General features: G+C 35.6%; 1 protein-coding gene across 1 annotated transcript in view; it reads left to right on the top strand.

Annotated features, from left to right (window-relative positions):
• Positions 1-22,178, top strand: part of LOC128243150 (mitochondrial import receptor subunit TOM70-like) — a 30,318-nt gene extending 8,140 nt beyond the window's left edge. Inside the window, exons 3-14 of the mRNA XM_052960721.1 lie at positions 2,457-2,633; positions 3,025-3,151; positions 4,053-4,162; positions 7,977-8,091; positions 9,241-9,331; positions 10,259-10,469; positions 11,283-11,417; positions 11,994-12,099; positions 13,033-13,151; positions 17,880-17,977; positions 18,726-18,848; positions 19,921-22,178. Of these exons, the coding sequence (XP_052816681.1) occupies positions 2,457-2,633; positions 3,025-3,151; positions 4,053-4,162; positions 7,977-8,091; positions 9,241-9,331; positions 10,259-10,469; positions 11,283-11,417; positions 11,994-12,099; positions 13,033-13,151; positions 17,880-17,977; positions 18,726-18,848; positions 19,921-20,086 (1,578 nt within the window). The 3' untranslated portion in view covers positions 20,087-22,178. The remainder of the gene's footprint in view (positions 1-2,456; positions 2,634-3,024; positions 3,152-4,052; positions 4,163-7,976; positions 8,092-9,240; positions 9,332-10,258; positions 10,470-11,282; positions 11,418-11,993; positions 12,100-13,032; positions 13,152-17,879; positions 17,978-18,725; positions 18,849-19,920) is intronic.
• Positions 22,179-27,107: the final 4,929 nt, after the last annotated feature.

The raw sequence follows: 27,107 nt of genomic DNA on the forward strand, positions 1-27,107 counted from the left end.
ATGCGAGTTGAATTTAAAGACACTCGCAAAAAAATGCGAGATCAAAATTTGCAGAAAATATACAATTCTTGAAATAGATATGAACATAATCGGTGATAAATTCCTGCCCAATAGATATAAAACTAATTTTAAAAATGCCTACTTTCGTTTTCCGATTATCTCACAGAAACTGATGACGTAGGTTAACGTTATGCGCACAGGCAGGTACTCATTACTATGTGGCAGTTACTCGTTACTATGTATTTTTGTAGACTGGTCTTTCATTTAAACTTTTGGCGGCTGTTTTTAGCCATAATCGTATCGAGACACAGTCTGTAAAATGATGACAAGCAAAAAGATAAGTTTTTTAACGCGTGTTGATTTCAAAATTGGCAACCACTGATGGCAATGATCAGTTCCAAAAAAAGAAGCCAAAATGAAATAATCCGTCCATTAAAACTGTTACAATGTGGAAGAGGAAGTTGAACATTAAATTGACCCTCAACACAGATGACGAAAGGAACGTTTTCAAAATATTTTGAACAGACCAATACTGGCCTGATCAGAGTTCCTCAGAACGTATTGCCAGTGTTATATTTATGATGATACCGTTTACCGTATTACATCATGTATAGGGTGCTAGCATAGATAGGACGCAGGCAAAAAAATAGTTAAAAAACAGGTAAAAACCCTAATATATAAGATAGGACGCAGCGGAAAAATGTCAAAATTGGAGCCGAAAAATCACGTTGGTAAAGTATTTATAACATATATTGAAGTAAAAAAAGAAAAAAATGTATATAAGACATATTTCGATAACTGTCTTGTGTATTTCGATAATTATCGTCGTATTTCGGTAATTTAGCATTTCGGTAATTTAGTGTACACAACAATGATATAAGTCTTGACATTTTGAGAACATTATAAGACTTATACAAATGCTGTAATAATCCCGACACGCCTTCTGACTGACAGTCAACCGTTGCAATAGTTCGGACATGCGTTCTGCATGACAGTCAACCGTTGCAACCGTTGCAAAACTGTGTACTGTCAAAACTGATGATTGTTTTGATAAGGCTTGTCGCTAGTGTTGGGAATCGGTTGCAATTTTACTATTGATGATCGGTTCCACTCAAGTAACCGATTATCGATAGTACAATCGGTTCTTAAAATACTAGATAGTACCTGAGTTGCAGTTTTATTAATGTACAGTATTAAACTCTTAATCATTATATGCATTTACCTTATGTCTATGATTGAAGTTATTAAGTGTTGTTGTATAAAAAAATAGTTCATTTTCTTGCTCATTGTGGCTTTCATCAGCCATATTGTTAAAGATAACATTGGAACACTTACTTTTTTTTTCTTTTCTTTTTTTTCGATAATCGATTATAACTAAATCCTATTGATTGTCGCCGATTTCAGGCCCAACCAATCGATTTTTGATTATAATCGATCATCGGAACATCACTACTTGTCGCTGCGCGGAATAAAGCATGTCATAATTAATGCGTGTCGGTAATTAGCCTTGCCAGCGGAAGGCACAACGGGTACAAACAGTGCGAACAAACAACCATACGGTATTACCATCGCAATAGTTCGTTTTATTGATGTTTTTTTAATGACAGACAGCGGGTGTTTTTCACACCTTCGCACATTTGAAAAGATTTAATAGTGACAATAATGCTTCTCCATAAATCATTTTAAAGTAAACGTTCAATATATTTCTGCGTGTGTTAACTTGCGTGATTTTACCTATATGTTAGTTGTTCTCTTCGGTGAGGCAGTACAGATACTTACTATTACTGCGTTCTTCCCCGGTCCGATATTTTTTACCTGAAATGGACTTGGAAAAAAACAGATGAAATTCTAATAGCATAGAAAGGACGCAAGCACTTTTTAAGACGAGAATGGGGGGGGATAAAAAAGTGTGTCCTATGCATGATATAATATGGTAATCAAAAATGAACAATTACATGATCATTCATTATAACAATTACACTATTCGTTCAACCATTTTTTTCCATACAATATATACCTTTTACTAGCAAACACAAAGGCTTGCCTTACAAAAATGCGAGTGAGTGTCTGGTTTTGCGAGTTGAAAATTTAAGCACTCGCAAAAATTTGCGAGTATCAAAAAAAGTTAAATTCAAGCCCTGAACTTTTAAAACACCAAATCCAAATGATGACAATAACATCACTACATAAAGCCGTAAATAAAGCTTACCTATCCTACCTGTTTTTGAAAAGGATGCAACCCTTATCAAACAATTTTTTTTTGTCTTATAGGTGAACCCAAGCTCATGCGTGAAAAGGGTTATCCAAATGTTTATCTGGATGTGAGTTTTCATACATGTATTGCGGATAGATTTTGTATGTTGATTTTCTCATTTTGCAAAAAAAAAAACACCCGCAAACATATCTTAATGCCGTATATGGTCAAATTTGAAGCTTGTACTTAACTTTATTCACAGATCACAAAGCTACAACAAGCCCAGGAGCTGAAAGACCGGGGAAACAAATCCTTCAAAGCCGCCAAGTACGATGAGGCAATCACATTTTACACTCAGGCCATCGAAGTGTGCCCCGCAGAAAATAAAGCAGAACTGTCCACATTCTATGCTAACAGAGCTGCAGCTTATGAAAAACTTGTGAGTTTTGTTATAAATTTATGGGTGTTAAAGCAGTCATTGATATTAGACTTTTGGATAAACACGCCCAAATTCTTATACTATTGCTTGGCATAAAAAAAATTAACAAGCCCTGCAACATAAAATTTAGAATTTTAACAAGTCAAGATGACATTTTACCAGTGCAGGGCTTGCTGGCTTGTGTTAATTTCGACCTCTGTAAAAGAGATTTGCATCAGTTTCTTATTATATAAAATGATGCATTCGTATACTCTTAAACTCAAACTTGTTTTAAAATAAGAATAGAAACAGTCATAAGCCAACCTCTAGTTTTAAGACTCTAAGGCAATGTCTTGTATTGTCCAACTGTTAAAACCTTAGTTAATTTTACAGCTGGTTGTCTTTTTCACAGAAAAGCCCACAAAAAGTCCTAGAGAACTGTACAGAGGCTATCAAACTGAATGGTAAATACACAAAGGCCCTGAACCGGCGAGCCCAAGCAGCGGAACAGTTGGGAGACCTGCAGATGTCACTAGAAGGTCAGGTTATGTTTACCTTTGAATTTTGTTTTTTAAGTCTTCATAAGCTGGGTTTATTATTTTTAGAAATGTAGTCTAATGGAAAATTGCTCTGTTTTATCACCCTGGTGTTGCGTCTGCGTCAGAGTTATATCTTAGTTAAGGTTTTGCATTTAAGCATATTTAAGTCATTATCTCAGCAAAAACATCATGTATTGCATTATAATTGTAGACATATGTTCCCTACTACCAAACCTACTAATAAATGAAACTCGATAATCTTTTCTGCATGTTATGCAGATTATTGCCTTATGTTATTCTACTTCAAAATTCTGGCTACGGTTTTGCATGTAAGCACACATAAGTTGATTTTAATATCTCAGCAACCACCTAATGCCTTGCATTTACCCTTTATACAATGGTACTGAACGATCAAACATTCTTAAATTATCAAGTACCGGTTAATATAACTCTATTTTGCAATTCTTAAACTTTAAAGCAGTGGAATGGTGGAGTGTTGTCTCTTTGACAGCTCTCATTAGGTTTGATATATTACTGTTTTTATCGTATATATCTATTATCATAAGTACGACATAGTATTGATATGTTAGATTCTTGTTTTCCTAAAAAAACATATGTTCTCCAATTGTCTTGCAAGTTCCAAAAATGTTAATTGCAGCAAACATATGCCATCAAATAATAGCTTCCCCAGTAATAAATATGTATTTACATTATACCATGTCTGTGCCAGACCTGAATGCCACGTAAAAAGGGGATCACTATATCAGATCAACTACAACAGTAAGTTGGTTAAACAGAACAGTGGTCCGTCAAACTTCAATTTCCACTGGTGCGCTGGTCACTGCTACTTATTCTTGTATCAATAGATAGTGTAAATTAATCCTGTACTTGCTACTTCCAGATGTGACAGCTGTATGTATTCTGGAGGGATTCCAGAACCAGGCCACCTTACAAATGGCTGACAAAGTGCTCAAGGCTCTTGGCAAAGAAAAGGCAAAAGAAGAGCTACAGGTTTGAGTGTGAACTGAAAATCAGATGGACGCTTAAAGCTTTAATATTTTGAAATACAGTCAAACCCTGTTGGCTCAAACTCACAGGGACCGGCTTAAATACCTTGAGCCAAGCGGGAATCTTTATCTTCAGCATAAAGAAATGGGTCCTTAGTTAACATTCAGTTTGAGCAAAGGAGTGATTCGAGCCAAACAGTTCGAGCCAATGGGGTTTTACTGTACAGTCAACGTAATTTGAAAGCCTTTGAGCTGTTGCTGTCATCTTTGCCATCAGTGGGATGCAAAAGCTGTTCCAAGTTATTTAACTGAACCTTTGTGTTACAGTTGTTTAGTTATGCCCCAATTGACTAAACTTCATGAAGAAACAAGCGTCTGTGTTCACTCTGCGGTACTCTTGCTTGTGATGCTTGTCCATAGTAACTTCGTATATAAATCATCAGAATGACAGTTCAGTGAGTTTTGGCTGGAGCACAGAACACAACAATGCTGGAAGGCATGTTAAAGTTAATTGATGTAAGAGTTAACTGGTCATTGGCTTATAAAAATACATTTTCTTCCTGCTAAACTGGATGGTTATTGGAAAACTAAAAAATAAAAGGAATTTCAATTAGGGCTATTCCAGTTAAACATATGTCCCACCCCAGGACGGCAAAATAAAGAAATTCTGTAGGGGGTAGGTCTTTTTCTGAATTTGCTACTGTAGGGGGTGGTGATAAGTCCAATTTCGCTTCTATAGGGGGGCGTCATTTTCTTTTTTGCTTCTGACCGTATCTGCTCATTTATATTCACTGCTCGATGGTGAAATACCGGGTTTTTTTATCCATATAACATATTTTACCGAACGTCGTGTACAGAATTGGTTTGGATACAAATTTTCGCGATATTACGAGTCGGTTCCGCGGTACCGGAAATCAGAAGAAGTTGCGTCCCTTGACAACAAGATGGCGGAGGCGCCAGAATTTGTAAAGTCGTGGTCAAAGACCAACCTACAAAATTGGCTAGAAACCAATAGTTGCGCCGCATGTGTGGATACGTTTCGTGGTAAGTATACCAAATTGCAGTGTTCGACACTAACGGGGTCCCGGGATCCCGAGGACACCAGTTTTTCAGGAGGGACACCCGAACTTCGAAGTCCGGTATTCCGTCGGGACACTTTAAATTTCTGACTGATAAACGCTAAATATCAATAAATAAGTAGCATTTAATTAATTTATTACCTAAATTCGGGCTCCCTAAATTTCTTGACAGCACATGTCAAAACAATATTATTAATTATCATTATCGGACTCATCAAAGCGAAAGTATAGCTGACTATTTGACTATAGTTACGTCATGAATCTATAAATAAACAGGTCATTTCACAGGCGCATGCAGGTTAACGCTTCCGTTTTGTTGTTTACATTTTAAACAAGGTCAGAGCTGACAGAGATTTATTATCGGTAAAATACTTATGTGGAATTGTTTTGCTTATGTGTCAGAACCGCCCAAAAAGATGCCAACTCTGATGATACCTTTTATATAATATGATGCGACCTTTGAGTATTTACAGTAACATTTACGACACAAAAGAACTGCATCCTACATTCAGCATTCTTTGTTAATTGGCATTCAACTTATCAATATTCTTTGTTAATTTTAAAGACATATATTTTATGCCTTGATAAAAAATAATAGAAATAAAATTTGCAGGGTTTTATTCATTAATTCAATAAATTTATAAAATTTTATGACTTTTTGGCGCGAAAATTAACATGTATACACAATTTTTGGTCGTCTGCTCTTCCAGTATGCACTACGACTGTTGGGCAGTCTGATTGATTTATCAACAGCTCTACTAAATATTGATTGGAGTTTTCACAAGCCAGATGTAATATTCCTACAGTTTCTTAATGAAAAGCACCGACATTTGACAAGACCCTGAACCATGATGTATTTTATGCGTATTTTCCAAAAATCTAAAAATAGTAACAACATCAAGTTTTTGTTTACATTGTATCCATCTCTGTTTTTGACTGAAAACAAAAGGGACTTAGACATTCTCCAGCTTTTGAACCCAATCTACCAACTTAGAGACCAAAATATACCTCACTGCCATTCAGTGCTACTAACCTGTCATTACATGCTGCTGAAAACATGTATAATAATTATGGTGGTTTATACTTGCATTACAAATTGAAAAGTAAAAGGATGTTGAATTTAATATTAAAACAGGCTCAACAATGAAAAAATGTAAAAAGTGGAAGGGACTCCTAATTTCAGGAAGGGACACCTGATTAAAATGTTGGTGTCCCTTCGGGATCCCTTGGAAAAATGGTTAGTGTCGACCCCTGAAATTGACAACAGTTGTCTAGAATTTTATTAGAAATCATAATTTGTACGTATTGCGTAAATGTTATAAATCCGAATGTTTCGTCCCCTTAACATTTCGACCACAAGTTATTTTAAGGTTGTATATAATTACATGGGTGAAAGTTTCAGCCTCATGTGGCTTAATATGCGCTTATAGCAACATATGAAGAAACAAGAGAACCGTGGTGTGTAGGTTATAGTCCATATAATGGAAAATAACCAAATTTATTAATGGAAAATAACAAAATTTATTACAAGCGAAGCCCAGTAATAAGTTTTGTTATTTTCCATTACATGAGCTGTAACCGACTTATAGTTCACCCTAGTTTCTAAGCCAATCATCGAACAAGGCCGTATACAGCGTGCCCATTGGCTGCTCGAAGTTCATTTGGCGCGCGCCATGTCTGTTGACCTAGTTATAATAATAAACTTATTGGATGCAGATGTGATCTTATATGAAACCTATTCGAGCAAAGATTTGAAAATCTCTGGGTGATGATTGGCTTAGAAACTAGGGTGAGCTATAAGGTCCTATATAGCTCACCTGATCAAAGAGTTACAAAAGAGTAATTGCAAATAATCTTTGCATATAGACGTATAAAAAAATAAACTTCTCAAGGGGGTCCGAATTTGCTCAAAAAATATTCTAAAGGGGGTTCTTTTCTCATCAAATAAACTTCTGAAGGGGGAAGGTCCATTTTGAAAGTGCCTTCCTGGGGTGGGACATATGTTTTACTGGAATAGCCCTTACAAAATTTTAAGCAATTATTCAATAAAAAAAAACGCTTTCATGAGGGATGTCAAGTTCAGGATTACCCCTGAAATCAGGATCGAGAGCTTTTAACCTAAGGCAAATGTACAGTTATTGAGATATTTTTGCTTGGACTTTTGCAATAGAGGTCTGTCATCTTTACCCTGCTTTCGGCATGAATTTCCCACTCTCAAACACACCCCTTGCAATTGTTCAGGATCAGCTGTTAGAACCTCTGATACATTTATTAGTTAAACAAATCATAAACATGTATGATTAATCCAGTTCTTAATGTATATAGATAGAACATTTGTTGATCTCAGTGTAAGATCCTTTTATTTTCACCACCTGTTCATCCAAAGTGGGATTTTTTTTTACTTTGGGAAAAATACAAAATCATGCTAAAATAGCAAATATGATAGCAAATATCTATGTATTTACTTTTTTATTCATACATTATGCTGTAAAGGAGCTAGTCTTATCAAGATTTTGTTTATTCTTTAATGAATTCATAGCCCTTTTATTTATTCACAAAATCTGTATTTAATTAATTGGGAATATATCATGAATGTTTGGGAAAATGAACACTTTTTCGCTAGGGGAAACAGCCTTTAGAAGGCTGTAAATTACACCAAAAAATCAATGAATAGTAAATAGTATTTTCACAAGTTGCGATCCCAAAAGCATGAAATACAAGCTATTTTTCGTATTACAGAAAAAGAAGAAGAGCATGCCATCGAAGCATTTCTTGAAGTCATACTTTAGCTCCTTTACCCAGGACCCAGTACAGCAGTTTGTGGAGCCGGAGGAGAAAATCCTCAACATTCCAGGTACTTGATGTATTCTGTATAGTGTTGACATAATAAGATAAATTTCACGTTTTCCTCCTGTCAGTCAATCAAAAAATCTTGTTCTGAAGTTATAATAACAAAAGTGATGAAACTTGGCAACATTTTTAAGAAGCATGTGAAGTTGTTCACTAGGGGTTTATGTGTTGCTGCACCCAGTAAGTGCAGAATTATTTGCCCTTGATTTGAAGCTTGTGGAGCATGCAATCTTGTTTCACACTTATCTCCAACAGTATATTAGGCAGAGTTTTAAAGATATGTGAATGATAACCAGCATTATAAAGTTGTGCACCTGGGGATAGCCTGTGGCTTCCTTAAGTTGGAATAGAGTTATGCCAATATGGTCCTTGACTAATAGTTGAAAATAGCATATAAAGAATGACATCTTCCCCTATCTTGATAAGTATATGAGCCAGAGTCCTGAAACTTCAAAGGAGTGTTAACCAGCATGTGCAGTTGTACATTTTCAGCTTTGTTTGTGTCTGTTCCCAGCAAAGTTATGGCCCTTGACATAATATAAGTTGGGCATATCAAGCATAGAATTTAGTATAACATCTTGAAGGGTATTTCAGTTAGTCCTATTGATGTTAGCCTGCATGTGATGTTGCACACCTGGTCACTATTACATTAAAAGGGAAAGAAGGGAATTTACTTAATAATCTATAGGTCAAATAAAACTATATTTAAAAAATATGGTTTATAGGTATATTTGGAGTTGGAGCCCCCTACTTTTTGAACATTACAGCTTTTAACATTATGTATTGTTATGGAAAACAGTATTTGGGCAAATTGCAAAGACCTACAAACAAAAGGATGGAGAAAAAACATGTCAAATATACAAAAATCAGTCTGTGATAGAAGAATCCTTTTGGGATTGCATTACCTGCTAGATACTGCACTCAAACTTTTGTAGATAAAAGGGACTTCAGAATATTAAATTAAAAGTTACAGGCAAAATAGTTTTAAGCCTTAAGTTCAGTAAAAGAAAAATACCAGCCTTTTGATAATCACTAAAAAAGGAAGTACTTTAACCAAATGAAAAAATGAATAATTTTCATTTACATTTGTCAATATTATTTGGTGGAGATTGTTAGAAAAAGTACTTCTATGGATTTGTTTCCGCTTTGGCAGTGGATGATGAATCCAGCGAAGAAAATGCTGGTCAGTCAGGAGCCGGTGACAATCCCGCAGTTAATGGGCTGTCCTCATCAGCATTGAAAAGGTAACATATACCTATTTGTATGTCTGCCTGGATGTTAGCACAATATTCTCTCTTTGGAGGATAAACTGCTAGGTCACTTGTCATAGGTTGTGTGTCAGCTGTGATGGTAATCATTGGATTATATGAACATGTTACCATTGGATTATACCAACATGTTGTCATTGGATTATATGAACATGTTAACATTGGATTATCAGGGATGTGATTTGTCCGCGGATTCACGGAATTGCGCGGATCTAATGGCCACAGAGACACACACACACACACACACACACACACACACACACCCTAAAAAAATAAATAATTTTTTTTTTTTTTATTTAGTTGCTTTTAGTTGCTTAAGTTAATATTCAAGTTTGCTTCAAATTTAAAGTCAGGAGAGCCCTCAAAAGAGCTTCTAAAAAGCCATTTTTTCTTCTACAGCAGTGCGCTTTTGACCCAAAGAGCGCCCCATAAACCCATGGCCGAAAATGTTTCAGCCCTCCAGCTGCCAGGTCAATCACATCCCTGATTATACGAACATGTAATCATTGGATTATATGAACATGTTATCATTGGATTATACAAACATGTTCCATTGACTACTAGTATAGTTTTGAAGGGTTGAAGGCTAACTAGCATCATGTTAATTTTGTCCTTCACCTGTATGTGTCTGATTATTCTTGCAAAAAAGAGTCGACATTATGCAATTTCTATGCTAAAACAGTCCTTGAACTAATGAACATGCCATTTTGCACTTGTTCAAAATTCACCTTATTTTAAACTATAAGTATTTACACATTTTTAGATCCTGTTGAATATTTTTGTAAACAAATTAAAACTAATGAAAACAAAGGTGTTTAGAAAGACATCCCTTGACATCTCTGACATGTGTTTATTAAGGGCAGGTAGGTGAACGATTTTCATTACATTGGTCTTATTTTACAGTGTTTTCAGTAAGGCAGTGGTCTGTTTGAAAGGGGGGGAGTATGAGCGGATTATCCCCCTTTGTACTGAAGAGCTGGGCCTCACTCCCCCCTCCCCTCACCATCAGCTAGCCCTGCTGCTCAGGGGAACCATGTTTAACCTCACTGCACAGAACTCTGAGGCAGTTGAAGACTTTGATCAACTTCTGGGAGTTGATAATTTAGATAAAAAAGTAAGTACTACACAAATGCCAATATATTTCATTAATGGAGGTATTCTGGTTCAGTAATTGTCATTCTTAATTGTCTATACTTTCAATGTTTGTGACAAACATTAATTATTCCAAGTGATTTAATGTTGATAACATTTCCATAGCACTCGTTTTGTATTATTACTGTTACTGATTCTGCAGTCTGCTGGACTGCCTACTTTTTTGAATTTTAAATAAAAAATTATTAAGTTAAAAGTTTGATTATAGATTAAAAAAAAACTGAGAATAATACTTATATATCCAAATTAGCAGTTTCTGATCCATCTCTCTTGGCGGAAGTCTGCCAACTAAGACAATGTAGGAATCCAGGCTTAAATTTCAGAGTAACAGGCTCCTAGAATCCCTTTAGTGATGAAGGGACAAAGATTTTTTTCAGTTGTCTGATATGTATTTATTTTTTTGTTTTGTTAACAATGTTTCCACATTTTACAGCACAATTCATCATTGACACATCTGATAAGTGTCTTCATTGTTGCATCTTTTGAAAACACTCTGAGCCGAAGATAAGCTCCATAATTGCATAAAGATGCATTGGCAATTATGAAAAAAGTGATACATTTTGAACCTTTGTGTATCAAAGTGCATTGAGTAATGTATTAATTGAGGAAAATTTGAAGAGTGGAGTGTAACCATTCAAGGCAGCATTTAACTCCCTTTACAGCACTATATGGGGAGGTCACGGCATAGCACTTGATGAAATAGCCCCCTGATATTTAATAAAATGTCAATCAAGGACAATGTTATTGAACAATTATACTAATATTTGTTTTTCAGGTTAAAGTAAATGTATTAATAAAGCGTGGCGGCCTATATATAAACCAGGACCGGCGTACAGATGGCTTAGCTGACTTTGCCCATGCAATAAGGATAGACTCTAGTAACTCAGATATATATCATCATAGAGGATATGTAAGTTTACCAACAAGTTTTTGATAAGTGCAAAGATTATTTTTTTAATATTATAAAATTGTACAACACAGATTCCAAAATATAAATTACATCACCACAATGTATTCTTTTAAACTCCTACTGCTAAGTTGTAACATTTTTCATGCCTTCTTCTACTAACATCCAACTAAAACATGAATATTTTTCTCAAGATCAGACTCATTTTCATTATCAATATAATTCTGTGACATTGTCTGTGAAAATGAGTCCTAAGGAAGCATTCATTATTATCATGTTTAAACAAGCAATTCAGTAATAAAACGGTTAACAAGGGTAAAAATTGAATTGATGATTTTATTTTTTGCCACTTTTACCTCTGCAGTAATGTGAATTAGCAGATGCTGAAATTGATATTTCTGATAAATGGAAACAGTTACAATGCTTCTGTGCTTTCTGAAAATATGTGAATGAAGAACTTCAGAGTTAACAAAATATAGACCTACTTAGACTGATATGAAAATTTACTGCCACAAAAATCTGAAATGAAAAGTTTTTTATGTTTTCACCATTTAATTCGAACCTTGGCTTTCTTTTCAGCAAAATATACAAATTGATAGACTAGAAGATGCCATTCGAGACTTTGAAAACAGCATTTCTAAAAACCCAGACTTCCCTAATTCATATATACAAAGATCCTACGCAGGTAATCTATCATTTACTAGCAAAATTTAAATGAACATGTATGGATCTGATTTTCTTGTCTGCTTTTCGAGGAAGAAAGTTGTGTTATTGTGATGGCCTTAGCGCCATTGATGCTTTTGTCTATTAAAAACCTTTGTCGACGGTGAGAGTGGTCTATTGGTTTATGTGTCATCCACTCACCCAAGAGGTTTTGTGTTCAATCCCTACAAGGAGTGCCTTCTCATAGCCACTCAAAATTGACACCAGTTCTTGTGTCCACCAAGGAAATGGACTCGAGAGTGGTTCTATAAGCTGTCAATTTTCGTCACAATGGAACTAGAAAAATTAGTATTAACTTAAAACTTTGAACAAAACCTTTGCTAAAAAAAACATTAAAGATATTCACATGATTCTTAGTACATATGTTTCCATGTGTAGCAAGGCCAGTAAATGTGGCTTTAATAAATGTTTCAACATTGCCACATTTTGACTGGGGGTAAAGATGAACTGTGGGATATATTGGTGGTTATGTCCTTGTCATATTGCATCACAAAATCTTGTGAAGTTAATGTATCTGAATTCGTAAACCTTCATAGCTATGCTAGTCACCATGAGCTGTGGTGCACCTGCTATTTCCGTCACTCTGGCTGACAATTGCTGACAATGGTTTTTAAAAGATTTGCTAAATCCTACACAATTGTAATAATGGAAATGCTAGAGTTGTCATTCCAAAACACAGCACTGTTTCCACACAGAGGTTCTGAGACAATTAATCTTGACTGTAATAGCTCTAGATTTTCACAGAGATGTATTTTCAATCACCAATATATGCCGTTTATGAGCATCTTTATTGTCCTTGTAGAATGAAGTACTTGTTTGTGATAATATAATACAGTTGATGTTATTATAAATGACAATATTTCAAATGTAATTCACAAAGTTTATTTGTTATCAGAACACCGACGAGCAGCTGCTGAGCAGAGTACAACCAAACTAGAGAGGGCAATCAAATCTTACGAGCAAACTTTGAAGACCTTTCCTGATAACGCTGATGGACATGCCCTATATGCTCAGGTAAAAGATGGGACATAATTATGTTTTTGTTGTTGTTGTTTTTCTCTAAAACAATGCTTGTATCGAATCAGGTTTAAGGTATTAGCCGCGTAATACACACTTTTTTAAAAGCTTTAACCGACAACATAGTTATAATCACGGTACACTATGGGACTTTTATCCAAATTTTGAAGATTTTTTACCGTGAATTAAAAAAGTTATTTATGTTTCATTACACCCACCCCCAAACTCCAAGGGCTACAAAGAGCGACAAGTAAATATTTTGTCTTTATTTGATTTTTTTTCGCATTATCAGATATTATGAAATAAACACAACAGTTTCTGGTAAAATAAACTTCAGTTAACAGAAAACTAAAGTTCAAACGAACACATTATTGATAAACATGGAAAAAAATCATTTTGATTGATCTTATGATTCTTCGGAAAAGAGCAGTTTTTCGCTGTTTGAAAATATATAGCAGTTTTATAAAATTCATAAAAAATAGTTAACTATAAGGCAAGCTGCTGAAATCATTTTAGATATTATCTATGATGTCTATTGAACAATTTAAAAGACAATTTATGATAGTTTACCGTCCAGTTTTGAAGAAAATATACATAATGTCATGTTACCATACATTTTTATAGCTAATAAAATGCTTAAAAATCAACCTTTTTCTTGTAAAAAAAGTATAAAGCTTAATTGGACTTATTCATAAAATGTACTCTTTCAAATAAATGAATTTTACTTATGATACTAACTCAGAATACAGAGTTTAAAACAAATGAGTGTACTTTTAAACTAAAATATGTGAAGAAACAAGAACACTAAGTGGGCTCGCCCCTCCAAAAATATCAGAGTGAAAGTTCTCAACTAATGTTTTTTTTAATATCATAACATGTAAACAATCTCTGTGGGTAATTTGATGTATATCTGTTTTATTTTGTCATTGGTATTCTAACAATTAGTTTTTTTCACAATAATTCTTCACTCTTCAACATTTGAAGTTTGGTCTGTTCCCATGCGTTTGTACTTGTAGTGTGTGCACAGATGATAACTACTCAATGCTGAGTCAATGCTGATTTGGTTTTCATGCACCTTCAGGCACTTTACCCATCAAGAATGTTTAGTGCTGTAAAGGAAAAAAAGTTGTACTTTAAAGCCTTTCTAACTAATTAGTATAGATAATTATACTGCCATACATATACAAAATAGATATAAACAGTTTAATATTTCTCGACATTATTTTGAAAAAAACAACAACAAGCTGATACATACATGTATATATATATATATATATATAAAGAAAATTATTAAATTTATCAATAAAATTCATCATCATCATCATCATCATCATCATCATCATCATCATCATCATCACCACCACCACCACCACCACCACCACCACCACCACCACCACTTGACCACCATCACCACCATCACCACCACTTGATTATTGAATACAGTAGGTTTATAAAAACAAAAACCAAGTCAAATATGTTTTATATGAAATACTCTCATCATCTCGATCAGATGCGACTGCCTTGTGGATGGACATGGCTGTCAAATCCGCTCTCAAGGATCCAACATAGTATTTAATGCAGGCTGGAATTCTTCATAACCCAGTGTTGTTGACTAAGTAATATTCAGTCATTTTCCTGCCTGGAAGAAATTAGACTTCTGATTATCAACCAGCAGAAACTACCACCGTAAAATACAAATGCACAAGTATTATACATTCTGCACTAATATCTGTTTTAGCCAAGAGTAAGGGTTGGTAGGCAAAAATGTGTAGTTGTTGTGCATATGGTTGATAATGATTCACAACAGTATGGGGTTTTAACGAGAACTACACCAAGCCAATGAATGTCGATAGTGTCCTAGCAGATGCGGCTTCAAGCCCCAAACCACATACAACTTTTTTTCACAGGTTAATTTTGAAAATATGCATTTTGTAAACAAATAACGGGTATGTACATGTATTGTGGTATGTTAGAAATAGGTCACGTACCAAAACACATCATTTTTAAACAAAAATTTAAGTCTAATATTTTTCTAAGATAAAACAATCAATTTAAAGATTACATACTCATATCATATCTTAAACATAAGTTGTGTACATAAGTACATATAAAAATATGTAACATGTACATAAGTACATGTAAAATATGAACATGCTGTCTAAACATTTAGCTAATAAAAATGATTTAAGAATTCCAAAGATAAATTAAAAAACAAACGTTTTTGAACACATCTACGTACAAAACTGCTCAAGGATACTTACATTCAGAGCCCTTTGATAAGAATACAGTATCCCAGTTCCATGCCGATTGTTGACAGTTCGTTTTTCCGAGAGAAAATCTTCTCTTACGCGTATATTTCACTTATAATCCATGTTTAACTGTAATGACTCAAATTGTTAGATGTATCGTAATCAACTGCCAGCGTGTACTTTTAGTGTTTATTTATTTTTAACGTATATTCATGAGAAAAACATCGCAATGTTTCCAAATCCTACGATGTAGAAATTCCATTATTGACCTATGAATAGCCGGGAAATACCTTCTGTTTCTAAAAATAGCAACATCCGGTACAGGCCGAATACGCCCGATGTTCGTCGCGATCTGTCACGGCGAGTGGCGATATATGTCGATGTTACCCGATGTTTCCCGAGTTGTATTACATGGCTAATACCTTAAGTCTGTTTTTAAGGGAAAAAGTGTCCATTTTGACGGCCATTTTGAAAATGTGTCTCTAATGGGTTTAAACCCTCCACCTCTTAAGTGAGAGGCAGAGACCAATACCATTAAACCACTGCCAACCTAGTTATCCTCAAACTCTTAACGGAGAAGCGGACAACTGTATCACTAGAACTGTTTTGCCCTGATGGGGATTGAACTCTTAACCTCTTGAGTGAAAGGCAGGCACCTATACCACTAGACCACTCTCGACCTCTTGGGTTAGAGGCTGGCAACTGTACCATAAGGCCACTCTCAACCACTTGGGTGAAAGGCTGGCAAATATACTACTTGACTGCTATCAACCTTTTGGATTAGAGGCTGGCAACTGTACCACTAGACCACTCAACCTCTTGGGGTAGAGGCTGGCAACCGTACCACCAGACCACTCAGCCTCTTGGATTAGAGGCTGGCAACTGTACCACCAGACCACTCAGCCTCTTGGATTAGAGGCTGGCAACTGTACCACCAGACCACTCAGCCTCTTGGATTAGAGGCTGGCAACCGTACAATGAGACCACTCAACCTCTTGGGGTAGAAGCTGGCAACTGTACCACCAGACCACTCAGCCTCATGGATTAGAGGCTGGCAACTGTATCACGAGACCACTCAGCCTCTTGGATTAGAGGCTGGCAACTGTACCACGAGACCACTCGGCCTCTTGGGGTTGAAGCTGGCAACTGTACCACGAGACCACTCAGTCTCTTGGATTAGAGGCTGGCAACTGTACCACGAGACCACTCAGCCTCTTGGGGTAGAAGCTGGCAACTGTACCACGAGACCACTCAGCCTCTTGGATTAGAGGCTGGCAACTGTACCACGAGGCAACTCAGCTTCTTGGATTAGAGGCTGGCAACTGTACCACGAGACCACTCAGCCTCTTGGGGTAGAAGCTGGCAACTGTACCACGAGACCACTCAGCCTCTTGGCTTAGAGGCTGGCAACTGTATCACTAGACCACTCACAACCTCTTGAGTGAGAGACTTGCAGCTAAGCCACTAGACCACTTTAAACCTCTTGGGTGATGCTGATAAATGTATCACTAGACCACTCTCAACCTTTTGGGTTAGCGGCTGGCAACTGTATTACAAGACCACTCACAACCCCTCGAGTGAGAGACTGGCAGCTTAGCCACTAGACCACTTTAAACCTCTTGGGTGAGGCTGATAAATGTATCACTAGACCACTCTCAACCTTTTGGGTTAGCGGCTGGCAACTGTATCACAAGACCACTCACAACCCCTCGAGTGAGTGACTGGCAGCTTAGCCACTAGACCACTTTAAACCTCTTGGGTGAGGCTGATAAATGTATCACTAGACCACTCTCAACCTTTTAGGCTAGCGGCTGAACAAATGGGTATTCTCTGGGTTATACAGTTTTCCCCCAAAACACAAGACCATTCTTCACAAGTAGATGTAAAAAATAAATAAAGTTTAAACTTAAGCCAATCATGTATTTTGTGGTTTAAACATATGTATCTAAATTAATTAATTTTTTCAATCTGTCAACACTGTCATGAGATATCAGCCCACTTGTTCAGCTTGGTGAACATCAACCAAACACACATGCCACATCCAGGCCGAAAATGGTTGACTTTGGTTACAAACCACCAACTTTAAATAGAGTTTTGGCTCCTTTTCATCTTGCTAATTGTTGGTGTACGGACAAAAGCTTATTACGGGTACAATTTTTTGTAAGTAATGTTTGGTGCACATGTTTGAAACTCTAAAGTACAGGTCAAGTTTCACTTTGGTTATAATCCAGCCAATGTTTGATGGAGTTTTGGCCCCTTTTCAAGGAAAAAGGTTACCATTCCTGTGTTCAGGTGGCTTGTTAGGGTATTCTTTGCTCTTGTGACAGCTCTAGTTTGTTGTTGGTGTTGTCAGCCCTGTTATGTCTGTTTTGTTATCTCCCTTTGAAACACACACTTTAACCAGAATTTTCTCACCATTATTTCCCTTTGTATCCTATACATATTTTCGATAGTTTAATCCAGTTATCTGTTACAGGCATTATGTGACCTGGGGCGATTTGACGATGCAGACAATGAGTTTGAGACGGCTATCAAACTAGAACCAGACAATGCCAACACCCTTGTACAGCGAGCGTAAGTATTAAAACTAGACTTAAAGTGAACTCGCTGAATTCTTACACTAACACTTGGCATCAGCATTCTTAACGCACCTTGCGATATAAAATCCAGAATTTCAACAAGCCCAGAAAGCCTTATACCAGTGCTGGGCTTGCAGGCTTGGACTTACTTCATCCACTGATAGCTTTGTTTTGTTTCATTATGGATGGATGAAAAATATTACAATAAAAGGAAACTGAGAACCAGAATGCTAACAAAACAACATTCTGTCCTACTTCAAAAACTTATAAATGGTAGCTCGCCCAGCTGTGTTAAACCAAAATGTAGCAGTCAAAAATCTTAAGGCCCTGCAAGTCACATGCATAATTTTTACTTGACTAAAGTATGTCTATATATAAGATCAATTAGTTGAATCAGGTCATCACAACGTAAATAACACCTAAAGTGAGGAGTGATTATCAATCTAAATTAGACTTATTTGTAATAGTGTACACCGCTAGCATTAACCATCTTTAAAAGCCAAACACAATAAGTGGTTAAATGGTATCTGCAAGCAGGTGCTGCTTATCAGCCATTTAATGAGAAATATCAGTATGTATAGTTATTTATGCATATTCCCCTCTGATCCGAAGTTTTTGAAACTTCATTGAAAATAGAACATTAAAGAGATGGTTGTGTTGATCAAGCAGGTCATTGACGTGGATGACATGTTCGAGCTTGCCTCATTGTTTATTATCATATTCCCAATGTATTGTATTCACAGGTTGCTGAAGCTTCAGTGGAAACAGAATATTGATGAACCGGTTACACTGATCAAGCAGGCCATTGAACTGGATGACAAGTGTGAATACGCTTATGAGATGCTTGGAACTATCGAGGTGCAGAGGTACGTACTGACATACACATGTAAACCATCTCATGGTCCAAAATGGATTTTAATGTAAATCAAGTCATGACTTGGGCCTAACTTTTACATGTTAGTTATCCAATGGTCCACAATGGCTTAAAGTATAACTCAAGTTATGACTTTGGCCTTAGAAAGGATTTAGTTTATGCTATCCTGTGAGTCAGAGATGTTAAGGAAACTTAATAATGTCTAATAAGGTACAAATCAATCACCTTTTGTCTTTTTTCTCCAAGCCCCTACACAATTAAGGTTTTTCATATTTTTATCTACAAATTTCAAACTTTTAATATCTTCAATACAAAAATAATTTAGTAGATGGAGGGTCATTTTGGTTATCGGAGAAATATTTATGTGACTTACATCAAATTACACTGACAGCCAGTGTATTGCCGTTTGTCTGAGGTGCAACTTTACCACTAGACCATTCAAGGATAAATTTGGTCTGAGATGAGCAATCACAGCCAGCCAATTTTTTTAATGTAATTTGTACACAACATTATGATGGGACACTGTCAGAATATTTTGCTTAAAGCCCATGATGGTTTTTGAATTTGTGTGTCCGAAAGTTGCATTCAAGCAGATTTCAGAATGAATCACTGCATTGTTATCCACATGGGCAATGTGGTAAAATGCAGAGAAACGGTTTAGAATGGTATTGAAAGAGTGGACCACAATGATAGAAGTTTTAAAAATGTTATTGCAATTTTTATGTTCAGAATGGTTAAATGGTTATTCCAGTGGTTATTCAAATAGACAAACAACATGTTTATTTTAACTCCTCAAGTTGTATAGTAGTTGTATCTCAGGTATATGCAGACAAGCTGATCAAGAAAAGGCTATCAGCCTTTATCCATGACATTACAAGAATTTTGTCTTGGACTAGAGTTTGACAATTCTCTTAAAATCTTATTATTAAGTGTTCTTTTCATGGGAGTGACGTTGTGTGTAAGTGCAGCCAAGCTGTTGTAGAATAAGGTTGACCTTCACTGTGATGTTATTATTATTTAGTCTTTGAACATACTGTAATAAATCTGATATTTCCTACACACAGGGGTGACATGGTGAATGCTGTCAAGCTTTTCAAGAAGGCGATTGACCTGTGTCGTACGGAGTCTGAGATGTCCCACCTCTTCTCCCTTCTACATGCCGCCAAAGCCCAGCTGAAAGCTGCTGAGATGCTTGAAATTCCCCTGCCTAAAGATTTCTCCCCAATGTAGCCGACCCTTAGAATTCACCAAGGGAAAGACTTCTGCGTTACCTAATGTTAAAAGCTTGGGAGACTCTTGCAATTCCCAGGCGGAAAGACTTCTCTGACATGGTGTCATACATATTTAAGATTATTGATGTAATTGTTATATTGTTTAGGTGAGATTTGTTAGACCTGATTGGTTCAGGGTTGTTGATTCATCATGTGGTATTGTCTTAGTCTAAAGTTCCTAGTTCACTGGTGGGAAAGCCCGTCTTTCAACACTCATGTATGATAAGTCACCCACAACATGCACCACTTCTTATTTCTTTTATTGTATGGTATATGAAAAGAACATAATGCCATTTCTATAAAGCACAATTAAATATATAAGTATGCAAGACTTTAAAAATGAAATTAAATAATCATCAAAAACTATTTAATAGTGATATAAAATTTCTTTGCTTTATGACGTCAGTAAACATACGTCACACGCGCTTTTTAATGAAATGTAAGAAAATTAGTCTTCTACATCAAGTTTTCATCAAATTGTCAACTTCAGGTATGCAAAGAAATAAATCAATCTTGTTTTTCATGTCGGAATAGAAACATCTGACCCGTGGGCACGCTGCGCGGTCGGTAATTGGCAAGCTACTTTACCAGCTTACACGCCTGCCCTTGGGTCAGAAAGACATGATAGATACTTATGGTAAGAAGTATCCCATGTAGTATTCTTAAACTATGTTTCCTCTTCTGGCAGAATATTGCGCCATTTTACATTTCCTAAGCAATGATTTCAATTTCTATGTTGCCATGAATGAACTCCGCGTAATTTGCTAAATGTTTGTTCCTTATGAACCATTTAGTTTAGGGGAGACCATCTTTTGTGATAACAATTCACTTGTCTAAAACTTATTTGTTGATGATTTGTTCATGTTGTAGCGATGATGTAATGTAAATGGTCCATCTGTCTTGATACTGTATTAGCTAGTCAGAGATGTTTGTAATTAGGACTACGCTGGCTGTCATTCAACCATTCAATTGACCAATCAATGCATTCTTTGACTACCTCTGACACGTGAACAAGTTGGAGTGAGGCTTCCATCCATGTAATGTTAATTGATAACATAAACGTAGAATTGGTAATTTTTTAAGATTAACAGATGTGTGGTAGATAACCTTGCATGTGCAGGTAAAATGTATCAGTAGCATAATTTCTGCAGTTGAATATATATGATAAATGCAATAAGTTTGAGGGAAAACCATGTTTGTTAAGATTGGTGTTGTCAATACCGGATGCTCCATTGTATATAAGGGTGTTAACGGTCACTTTTCAAAGAGGGAGGAAAAGTAAAATAATAATTAAATTAAAAGCTTCTAAAGCTTCCAAATTTATGATAAATACATTTAGTGTCAAGTTTTGTAACATTCTTTTAATTTACAGAATTTGCTTAGAAATTCTACTTGTCATTAAGATGAGTTGTTTGAATATTTTTTGATACATTCTATTAAACTGTCTGTTGTGTTTTGTATATATTTAACATTGCAGTCTTCTATGATGTACATCCATTTTTTTCAATTTGTATAGTATATAGATTGTACTACATCAGTTAGGGTACTTAGAATACGGTGAAAGGCACACAATGGGTGAACGTCAGGCACACCATGGGTGAACGTCAGGCACACCATGGGTGAACGTTAGGCACACCATGGGTGAACGTCGGTGTTGTGGTAATGCATTTTAATAGTAGATTTTAAATGAAGGATTTCAGTGTGACTAAGTTATAGAATGAAGAGGTTGGTGAACACAATGTGTACTTGTCTGTGTAGCCACACATATATGGCAAGGTTTCAAATGAATTAAGCACGTTAAAACTTGGTACTTCTGGGCTCAATGATACTAGCAAATTCACTGCCCTCATGCATAATACATGCCTTTTTAAACATGTGCAATGTGCACATACCTGGATGATGTGGTATTAATAATTTGTAACACATAGATTTACATGTTGTGTTTTGTGACCTCTTTATGCAGTTTGACCACTTACAATTTATCTTATATTCTATTTGTTTATGAAACATTTTGTTATTGATGCAGTAATTAAATATCAAAATAACCAAGATATTTCGTTTTGTGGTCCTTGGAAACACATTGAGTTCCACCTAGAAACCACTTCAACCTTTCCTTCCTTTGTCCAACTTTCTTTTACCTGCAGCCAATGTATGAAACCAGTTATCAGAAGAGAGGAGCATATAGTCACGGCTATGTCCATCACTTCTGCCTGTCCAGAGAATAACTTCAAAACTGCTGATAGGATTGAAATAAAATGCTATATATTAATAGATGAGGATGAGAGGAAGTGCAATGCACAAGAACCATAATCCTATCATGCATGCATATATATAGTAATCTCCCCTTAAACTTGTTTTCATAATTGATGCTTGTCCGGGCCATAGCTTCAAAACTACTGATGGTATTGTAATACAACTAAGTATATAAATAGAAAGCAATGAGAGGAAGCGCATCGTACATATTTATTAAATTATCATTACATAGCCATTTTTTTCAAAATTCGTCATTGCACGCCCTAATACGGAGAAAAACTTCTGAACTTCTCATTGGATTGATATAAATTTGGTATAAAGATCGATGGCAGTTGGAGGAAATGCAATGCACAAGAACCATAATCTTATCATGCATATAAATTAAGTAATATCCCCTTAAACAGTTCTTTCATGATTGGTGCCATATTTTGGAAAATATTTACGGGATTGAAGTGAAACTTCAAATGTAGATAGATGGCAATGTGGTAAAACGTGCACAGCACATGCACCTTAATTCTGTCCTGCATACATTTAAGTTGTCTGCCCTTTACCTGATTGTTTTTTAATGGGTACTTGTCCAGGCCCAAATACTAAATGGATTGAAATGAAACTTGAAATGTAGATATATATAAGAAGAACAATTCACAATAATTTATATAGTTATTAATATATAGAGAGATTTACTCTATTGAAAGATAAGAGAATAAACTCTATAAATATAATAGGTGTAGTAATCAAATAGAGCACTCGATTCAACTCTTAAATTGTGGTTTAGATGTCACTGAACACACAAACTATATTAAATGTTATAGACATTGTGACTTGTCAGTGTTTATATAACACCTTAGAATTCAGTTAATAATCTGTAAACTCATCGTCATTGACAAAACTACCCACAATTTGCACTGAGGAATTTCTCGTACTTCGAGGGCACTGACTAGAAGTTCCGAAATGTCACTTACATCTTTATATGTCTTTCTTATGTAGCTTTTTTCCCAAATGTGTGCGTTTGTGGTATGCCTCTTCACAGAAAATTCTGGGTGTTAATGGAATATGAACGTGTTCGTTCAAGTTCAGAACTGCTTAAGACAAAGTTAAGTCATCCACAAGCGCTTTATGAGGTATTTATAGTGTAGTCATTTTTGGAGATATTTAAGGACTGAATTGTGAAAACTCTCCACGTAATAAGTGTGTATATTTGAATAAACGTTATCCTTAGCACTTTTATACAATGTTAATGAATGTAAAAACTCATTTAGAAGCCTAATTGCTACTGGTTCCAGAGCCACGGTGAAGTCTGGCACATACCCAGCTTCCTTTCATGTAGAGTCATTCGATCATTTATCGTACATGTCTTGAAAATAGAAAATGCACCAGTCATAACTACAAGTGATTTCTACGTCTAGTGCATTTATCTGATAGGCTTGGATGCTATGACACACCAGTGTTGTTATTTGCACCTTGTGGTGTTTTTCAATCCTTGAGTCAATGGTTTGGTGCCAAAGTTACAGGATTTAATACAATAATTTCTTGTTCTCACAGTCTTATTTAATGACAGGCTCCTGTCGCGTGCATGCCCATTCACCTGTGTCTTTGTTATGTGTTAAAGGTTCTCAACTTTGTAAGTTAGTGAGTATCACCTGATGCATTCTATTGGCGAATGTGACCATTTCTGCATTGCCATTTTGTTTCCAGGACATGACACTTATGTGCGAATGATTCCGGTACCAGATTATATCCATGTCTTCTTGATTTTTTTGTTCATTCTTTCGAGGATCATCAGGTCTTTTGTTTACAGAAATAAAGCAATCATGTTCACATTTATCCAGTATAAAACTGTTAGATAAGTGCTCTGTCTTTTAAATATCTGTTTGATCACTAACGCCAAAATCTAGTAATTCCTTCATCATTCGAGTCCATGCTGCTTCTTAAAAATCCACCTTGTTCGAAAACTGCATCTTTTCTGAATCGTTTTCGAATTGAATCTCTAATGTTTGTTTCTGGATCTTTCATATGTGTACACTTTCAACTCTTTGTTTCCTTTTCCATTGCACCTTTGAAGTCAAAAGTGATAAAGATATCCTTTAAACGCATGCATAAGAGATAATTTGATATATATGTTTCTGACCACAATTAAATAGAAATTGTCCGCTTATTTTATTCTCTTTCTCTGGGTCAGACAAAACACAGCTTATCAAGATAGACAAACGGCAGGTGAGGTGACCCATTTGACCTGAACATGCAGCAGCATAATAGCTCTGATAATATTACTTCACAATGGTGACAAGAACTGTTTTGAGCTGTACGCCGCTAGGCCTGCAGACTTTTACAACCGTTAATCTGAATCTACCGTCTGTAGATCGACATAACATTTGTAACATTTGACGAATTATTGCGCCCACGAGCGCACCATCTCCAGCGCTATTAGAACTGCGGTGGTCGACAACCTAATTTACATTTCCAATCTGCTCTTATAGCTACGAAGCTGCCTTTTGCGTGAGTAGCTTGTGAAAGTAGCGCTGCAATGGATATTCATACAACGTCTGTGGCGGTTAAAAGTAATGACGCAATTAAATGAAAGAAAACGCAATTATTTTAGTATCGAGTACGGACCATTACAACAAAAATGGTTTCAAGATGAACGCGTACTGATTCAAAATAAATTACGCGTATATGTATGTATCTGTGTTAACATTATCGGTTAAAAATAGAGTCTAGGTTTAACGGTTTTATCCCCGGAATTATGTGTCATTTGCAAAATATTTTCAAGTTTACCCATAAGTAAATCGGTGTTTGTATAGTTTGCGTGTAATTATACAAAAACACACTTATAAAACACGGATATGAAGGGACAACTTCTATCAACTGCATAAATCCCGGAAGTTCTGGCTGTGATATCTTTCATAACAATTCCATAAAAACGTACAAAACGTAAAAAAGTACAGGGGTGGTTCCTCAGATATACAATTAATTATAAACGCAATGTGAATCTTCCCTTCTGCCCTGCTATCTAGCGAAATGAGCTAAATGAACGAATTATACAAAAAGTCAAAAGTCTGTTGCATATTCATATTAATAAAGCACTGATATAAATCTGTTCATTTTTTCCACGAGAGACATAGATTGGTGGTAATATTAAGATACATCAATTCATATAGGAAACAAATAGTATATGGGTGATTCGATCCAAAGTAATTTTTCTCGAGGAACTTTTCATTGTAAAAAGAGACCTTAAACATAAACTTTTTTTAACATGACCAATGCAATTGGTTGGATGCATTTAGTTCAGCGGACATACCATGGTAGTAAATTAAATACGACTCGTGTTTGAATTGTACAGTAGATTTTCTAAAAATGCTTAAATGCTTTATCCGTGACAGTGCATTTTTTATGAAACCAAAGTTCTAGATAATATTTTATATATAACTGAGTATTACTCCATACTTTTGTAATTATTTGGGTATTCCACATATAAAATGAGTTTAAATCAAGTGACTGATACTCCATGATTTTGATTCTGTTCTGTTCTGTTTAATTGAGTATCGACATAGCAAATCTTAAAGTATTTGCGAAAGAATTCATGGGCATGCATATACTATCTTTAGAAGTGTATGTTAATGTGTTACAAATAACATGACAAAACGTAGCAGGTGTCGAAGGCCTGTCAACGCTTTAAGCGCTTTGATTCCTAATGAATGGGACAATAAAGAGTTGGATCAAACAGGTAATTATTTCAATGTCTGGAACTTGTTTACTGTATATACAGTAATAAAGATTATGATATTATAATAACGAATGCATGCATAACAATTAGTAAAGTGTACATTAACGAATAATCATATAATTGTTGAAAAAGTTACATTGACATAATTAAAAAAATAGAAATACGAAAATATGTCTGCTTTGTACTAAATATACAAAATATACAAACGTTTTTCTAACATAATTTGAGTGAAGAGGAAGCAGACAAAGAAGCGAAAACCGAAACAGCGCATGCAGCCGCAACCACAGCAAGCACCAGAACCCGTGTCAGAAAAGTGACCAGAATAGCTAAATCCAGAAGCTATTGATAGGAAATGTGAACATTGCTTCCAGAATTCATTTATTGCATCTAAGAAATTTACTGACTAGCAAATGGAGAAAGACCTAGTGTAAAAATAGTGCTTTACGTCGAGTCCAATATGCCAGCTTTATGAAAGTTACGACAAACCTTGGGGAAATTCTAGCGGTAAAGATTGCTCGTGCAAATCCAGGTGGAATGGGCAGTTTTGTACAAACGAGAAGTAATGCCTATGCGCATACTAGATAAATTAAGAACACTGTACCATAATCCGAAGGACATTACCCATATAGACCACAAATGGCCGTTGTTTAATAACAAGATTTTTGGCCTAAAAGTAACATTTAATTAAAAATGAGTTAACTAGTGACCTAACATTTGTTTTACGTCCATTTATGTTTCCCGTGGTGTGACGCATATATGTCCAACCACCTGTGTACGTATACGCTTGTATTAATGTTCTATTATTGGAAGTTCTATTTATATATATGTTTGTAGTGTCCACATACCCAAATATAAGGTAATGTTGTACTTGCCCAAATATGTCACTCTTACATCGTCCACTCACAATGTAGAGTTTTCTTTAACATGTTCTAATACATGTATGCATAGTTTTTATTTCATGCTTTCCATTGGTTTATTGAAATATAACGGTGGATTTGAACCT

This window comes from Mya arenaria, chromosome 8 (genome assembly GCF_026914265.1).
Source record: "Mya arenaria isolate MELC-2E11 chromosome 8, ASM2691426v1".
NCBI lineage: Eukaryota > Metazoa > Mollusca > Bivalvia > Myida > Myidae > Mya > Mya arenaria.